General features: G+C 36.5%; 1 protein-coding gene across 1 annotated transcript; it reads right to left on the bottom strand.

Annotated features, from left to right (window-relative positions):
• Positions 1 to 1,171: 1,171 nt before the first annotated feature.
• On the bottom strand, positions 1,172 to 4,878 carry LOC123704723 (acetylcholinesterase-like). Its single transcript, XM_045653165.1, has 4 exons — positions 4,624 to 4,878; positions 2,782 to 3,837; positions 1,953 to 2,152; positions 1,172 to 1,369 (listed from the first exon to the last, which is right to left on the bottom strand). The coding sequence occupies exons 1-4, from the start codon at positions 4,831 to 4,833 to the stop codon at positions 1,183 to 1,185; spliced, it is 1,653 nt and encodes a 550-aa protein (XP_045509121.1). The 5' UTR covers positions 4,834 to 4,878; the 3' UTR covers positions 1,172 to 1,182.
• Between the last annotated feature and the right edge of the window lie 1,880 nt (positions 4,879 to 6,758).

Here is a 6,758-nt window from a genome sequence, read left to right as displayed (position 1 = left end):
AGCCATTTAAGTATGTTGAAATCACAACTGTCATTCTTTTGCACCCTCGTAAACACAGCTCGTAAATAATCAAATTGTATGAACATAAAAACAATTGAATGTATATTTATTAAAAATATAACAATTCACATTTCATTTTTTTAAAGCTTTTCATCTTAGCCACACCCCGGACACTCCATACAAAATTATAGTTTTGACAGTCACACTGTAGAGACTGCAAATGTGTGTGTAAACTCTTTATGGTTGGCACATTTGTGACTAGCGTAAAAAAAAATTCGCGTTTTTCTGATGAAATACATCCGTAAACAGCACAATATCTAACCATTTTCTACGAAAAACGATAATCACAAATCCAAAATAATAAAATTGCTTTAAGTCAATTTGATTAATGTTGTCAATCTTCGTTGCGTTTCGTCTAAAGACGTCGTTGGTATCGTCCTTGCGGGGAAATGGGTACCATACGTAGACAGAGAAACTAATCTGTCTACGGTACCATAACATGTCTCGTGCGGGGTGAGGTAAGTGTTTAATTTTGGCGGGAGGCGGAGAGTGTCCGTTCTGTAGCGTTTAGCTACTATTATGTATTCTGTGTCTTAGCTTTACATGCTGTGAATCGATAAACGCAAATAACTTTAAATCATTACTTAAATTATCAAAAGAAATATCTACAAAACATTTTCAACAATTTCCAACACAAAGTTATTTAAATCTTTTAGTCTTAGGTTGCTATAAAAAGTTGGTATAAAGCTAAAGCTGAAGCTAGGTATCTATCTGTATTATCAGTTTCTTATTTTGAACTAGCTTCCGCCCGCGACTCCGTCCGCGCGGAAAAATTAAGAAAAATTAAGATTTTTTTTCTTCGTATTTTTCCGGGATAAAAAGTATCCTATTTTATGCCCAGGATAATAAGGTATAATTATACCAACTTTCATCGAAATCGAACCGTTAGTTTTTACGTGATGCCTTCACATACAGACAGACAGACAGAAATACAGACAGACAGACAAAAATTTATTTAATCATATATTTGGGCTTGGTGTCGATCCAATAACACCCCCTGGTATTTATTTTTTCAATATTTTCAATGTACAGAATTGACCCTTCTACAGATTTATTATATGAATAGATTACATAATATTTCTTCTAATCTAAATTAAAAATAAAATACTGCTTGAGAGTTCATCATGTTAGAAGATACTCTTTAATATTTTCCCAATATGTGTCATACAGTTCCCGCCAAAACTCCATTCGTTCTAGCATCTCTGTGTCCATGCGCATGTGTTTGTCTATGAGGAAGTATGCCCTGTTGTCGTTGGATATGGGCAGCCATTTTGTTGGTAATATTTCAGATGTTGTGAACGTTGGGTCTCTGAAAAAAGAATGACAATTTATAGATCGTTATATATTTTAGGATATAGGTAATAGTCGCTTTTTTAATCAATACGTAATTAAACACGACTGTATTCATCAGTTATATTTATATTGTTTTGATAGTTTCATCTACTTTCATGAATGCAGCTAACGCCGGTTACTCATATTCGCACGAAAACAGGACGACATTTCCAACTGTATATTTGAATTTCCCTATATTAGCAATTTTCAACTGTATATTTACCAGAATAATTAGCACAGACATTCGTTCTTTGGACGAATGTTTGTAAATTGATACGTCATGTATTGTGCCCGTATCACAACGTATTTTTGTCGAATGTGTTTCATTGCTCGATTGCTTTCAATTCAGGATCACGATTAGACGTCAAAGTGAGATAGCATGATTAAATTATCATGAGTGACTAAGAGACAACTGAAGTTAAATGTTTTTAAATATGTAGTCATAGTTAAACATGGCACACGCGGAGCGCTATTATCCTACCTACACCTTTTTGCCTTTAATATTGGTCCTAAGAATTAAAATCAAAATACAACCATGCAATCCTAGTTTAAATACATACCCGTATTTGGCAAAATTCGTCCAGAGCATAGTCATTCTATCAACCATCAGCATATCTTCCGGAGCTTTGTGCTTCTTGAAGAAGTATGGCTCGTACAGATATCCGATCTCGTCTGCATGCATGGCTCCTCCTACACTCGCTTTCATGAAGGATTTATAGAGATTCCGAGCCCCAACGTAGGAGAATACGTAGAAGAAGATCTGGCGAAAGCCTTTGATTCAATCTATGTCTACTTATATTAACAAGAATGAGACAAAGTCGCAATTAGTTTTAATTTTAATGGATAAATGTTAAATCTAGTAAAGCTATTGTTTATTATTTGGGGGGGCAAGTATCTCGCCTCGCGGCGGTGTTTTAAACAACTCCGGCTGAGTGGCCAGACGGCCGGAGCCTAGGGCGATTGAGTGAGAAACCTGCGGACTATCCGAGCGTTGTCCAGCAGGACTGCCCGCTGTATCCCCACTGTCATGGGCTTTACCGGTAAATCCAACCTCCTTAAGTATTGTTATTATTTTATTATTATTTTATTATTTATTGTGATTTTTGAAGTGAAACTTCTTTGGGCGCGTTGAGAGTCAAAATTTCAAGGTCCAGTTATGGTAATAGCATCACGTCATGGAGTAAGACGACGATTCGACCAATTCTATGAATCTTGCCAAAGAAGTTTCATGCTTTTTTTAAAGTTAAATTATTCCTAAACTACCACGAAGTCCTAATTTGTTTTAGGTTTAAGAATAGAATTCAACTTTTCTTCCTATGTTTTGTTATTCATTATTATTAACCTACCACAGTGATTTTTGAATACCAGCTAAAAAAGCAATTGAAATACCTTCTCCGCTCCATACTCCATGTACCTTGCCATCTGCCGATGCATAGGATAGCTAAACACAATATCCGAGCTGGCATTTATTGCGTGTTCCTTAAACTTCCCGCTCATAACGTCATCACCAATGTAATATTGTTTAACATATTCACAAACTTCTTCTAATTCTTCACTCGTATCAAAATCAAAAATAGGTGCTATACTGTCTTTAAATACTGCAAGACTCTCAAAATATTTGGCTGGTAGAGGTGATAGCATCATACCAGCTTCGTCTCTAGTGTGGCCCATTAATATTTTTCTATTTTTTACATTCGGTATTATATCCTTCGGATATTTAGTTATATAATTATCAGGGCCAAATTCTTCCTCAACACACGGTCTGTGTTGTATCCCCAATTTGAAATCAGCTGCCACAATCGCTGATGTACTTTGCTTGGTGAGAAATTCAATTGCTTCTTGAAAGTCATCTGTTTTAAAGCCCAATTTATCAGCTATCCTTATGGGTACACTCCTATCGACTGGTTCTAAGCTAGTTGGCACCAAAATACTGCCACTTTGTATAATAACTTGATGGAATAAGTCCTCTTGTAAGTAATTTACATGGAAATCCAAGCTTATTGCGCCACTGCTGTGACCGAAAGCGGTTATTTTGTCAGGATCACCTCCAAACGCTTCGATATTCTCTTTTATCCAACGTAGAGCTAAAACTTGATCCTTCAAGCCAGCATTACCGGGTACCTCGGGAGTGCCGAGACACATGTACCCGTACGCGCCAGCTCTATGATTAAAAACGACGTATATCACACCATATCTTACTAAATACTCTGGACCATACATACGTCCATCGCGGAAAGTTCCCGAAAAGCCAAATAGAAATTTTCCCCCTAATATGTAAGCCATAACGGGCATTTTCTCTTGACGCGGTTTAGGTACGTATATGTTAACTCTGAGGCAATCTAGAGAACCTCCAACTATTTCTGATATCTCATCTCGTTGAGGACAGTTTTTGGTGTCGTCAACAGCTTCGAAGACATCGTCGTATTTTGGGTAAGGATCCGCAGCCTGCGGGAAAATAAACAGTAAAATAAAAATATCACTTAGAGTGTATGCAAAACATTATGATGGAACAACGATTTACAAGATTTTACGACTTGCGAATGTGATTGAACATCTTATAGCTTTTAGGCACGATACATATAAAAAAAGTGGAGGAACGGAAAGGGTTCATCAAAACTAAACATTGTATTCAAAATATAACTCATTTAATGACTAACCGTTATTTCAACGCTCAGCTCAAATTACTAAGAATAAATTGTTTCAATTTGTTAATTTGTACAATATTATATTGTGAATATGGTAAATACACAAAATTTGTAAGTTTTGACGGTAAATACAAGCAACTTATTGCAATCAGAAAGCTAGTACCTAACTATTTAAAAAAAACAAAGAATTTATGACGTCACGTATCTTAAAGACAGAGAAGTAACAGAACATGATTGTGAGCATTACAAAATAATAAATATAGTCGAAGAAACCAGCTTCAACTCATGAAATTACAGTTACATACAAGTTTCAAACTTGTACTGCACATACTAGTCGAAATTCAAATAACTCTCCATAAATTATTAAAATTAGGTAGTTATCCGTATATGGTAGTACCGAGACTATCCAATCGAGATACTGACTCAAGGAACATAAAGTATGGCATGGTCCGTAACCCCCTGCATTCAATATCAACATTATATTGTACACCATAGAGTACATTCCAATAGGAATGTACAGCTACACAATAACTACTCATTTTTAATTCTCTCGCAAACTAATATTAAAAGCTTGTTAATAACTCACTCCAAACGGATTATCCTCTCTCACTTTCGCATATGGTATCCCCAAAAACATATCATGATCCCCATCCTCTGACGTCAGTCCCCTGACCCAGCCGTTTTTCGTCAACACCATAGGTCGAGAATATTCGTCATATGCATTTTTACAAATATACACTATCGCTGGTACTAATATAATCTGTAGCAGAAACGTCAAACGATTTCTAGAAACCATTTTTTAATAATTTATCTGTACTCGCATTTTACGTCGGTACTTGGTTTGTAAATGATATGAAATGGATCACGATTGTTCGTAAATTTTAATGAGACACGTTTTTTTAATAAAATATTTCGTTTTATTTATAGTTAGTCGTAACTTACGCTATTTACTGTTTTCATTAGGTTGCCTGTATGTTGTATCGTATTTTCATGTTATATACCTTGAGGGTAGTAAGTAATAAAAAGAGCATTCTATATATTATTAGTACCTATTATTTAAATTGTATGGTAGAATTTAATAAGTTTATTAATTTAAAATAATCACCAATAAATAGAAGGCGTCAATTATAAAACAATTTTTATCACCTCAAACTAATTGTTGAATCTATACTAATATTATAAAGCTGAAGAGTTTGTCTGTTTGTTTGTTTGACGCCACACAAGAATTACTGGTCCGATTTGAAAAATTCATTCGGTGTTAGATAGCCCATTTATCGAGAAAAGTTATAGGCTATTTATCATCATCCTAAGATCAATAGCAGCGGAGCAATGCGGGTGAAACCGCGGGACATAGCTAGTCATTAATAAAAATAATCGTTAAATCCCTTAGATTTACATTATTTAACAACTTTTGTTGGGTATTTTTAAACACAGCATACACTTTCACCTTACTTTATGATTATCAAATTATAAAAAAATAAGTGATGAAAGGAAATTAAATTTAAATGACTTACTTGACTTGACTTAAGGTCCTATGGCCCCTATGTGGGGCAGAGGGCGTCCACAGTGCGCCGCCATCGCGTTCGGTCTTGGGCTACGCTCTTCAGCTCCGGCCACGTCAAACCAATCGCCCTAGCCTCCGCTGCCACGGAACGACGCCAGGATTGTCTTGGACGGCCACGCTTTCTTTTTCCTTGCGGAGTCCACTCCAGGGCTTGCCTGGGTATATGTAAGGTGTCCCTTCTAAGAGTGTGGCCAATCCATGTCCATTTACGGCGTAAGATTTGGAGGAAAATCGGTGTCTCGTGGCAGCGTTCCAATAGTTGGTCATTGGAGATCTTTTCAGGCCAGTAAATTCTTAGAATTTGTCGGAGGCAGCGGTTGACAAAGACCTGAATTAAATGGAGAAGGGATGGGAAGCTGAGATATGGTCTTGGTGGGAACCTGGATGGGTGATACAGGCTTACCCTTTAAAATGCCAAGAAACCAACTGCTGTGTTAGTAGTGGAACACGAGTTTGAGCAGAATCTCAGCCAGTCCGAGGCATCCGCGTCCCCGTCGACCACCCTGGGAACTGCTACAGCCGCGCTGCCGCGCGACCACTACCTAGTGCTGTAGTTGCTAATGGATGCAGGGCACCGGGCGATGTTCTGCGCCCGAAAACAGAACCGCTCACCGAAGGGAGGCAACCCGAAACAAACCGAGTCAGTCTGCTGACTCTGAGGTGGCAACCCCGCCAGCAGTCTAGGTCACAGTGGGCTAATCACCTACTTGTCCGAAACCAAATGATTTACGAAACGAACACAGTGCAAATTTAAATAGCATAGTATAAAACATAAATTAGAAAGGTAAAAAAATATGTTAGGCTTTTTCGAAACAACACCATCTAGTGATCAGAGTCAATTACAAATAATTTAAAAAGATTTTCGTTGGATAAAGAATGATTAAAAAGTTGAGCAATACATACCTATTACATATTAATTATTAAATAAAATGGACACAGTAAACTAAAGAGATATCTTTATACAATGCAGTAAAAAAACATCAAGTTCATTACGCTTTCTTTTATTATTAAAAGTAGGAAAATCCCATATCTATTGCTAGTCGTTTTAATTTAACGACTTTTTCTATGTATAAATAATGTTTTATGGCACTAATAACTATGTTTTTATTAAAATGTGTAATGCAGTTGTCAAGATACAATTTTTAACGCTATAATAA

This window comes from Colias croceus, chromosome 30 (genome assembly GCF_905220415.1).
Source record: "Colias croceus chromosome 30, ilColCroc2.1".
Taxonomy (NCBI): Eukaryota; Metazoa; Arthropoda; class Insecta; order Lepidoptera; family Pieridae; genus Colias; species Colias croceus.
This window is presented reverse-complemented; position numbering and strand designations above follow the sequence as displayed.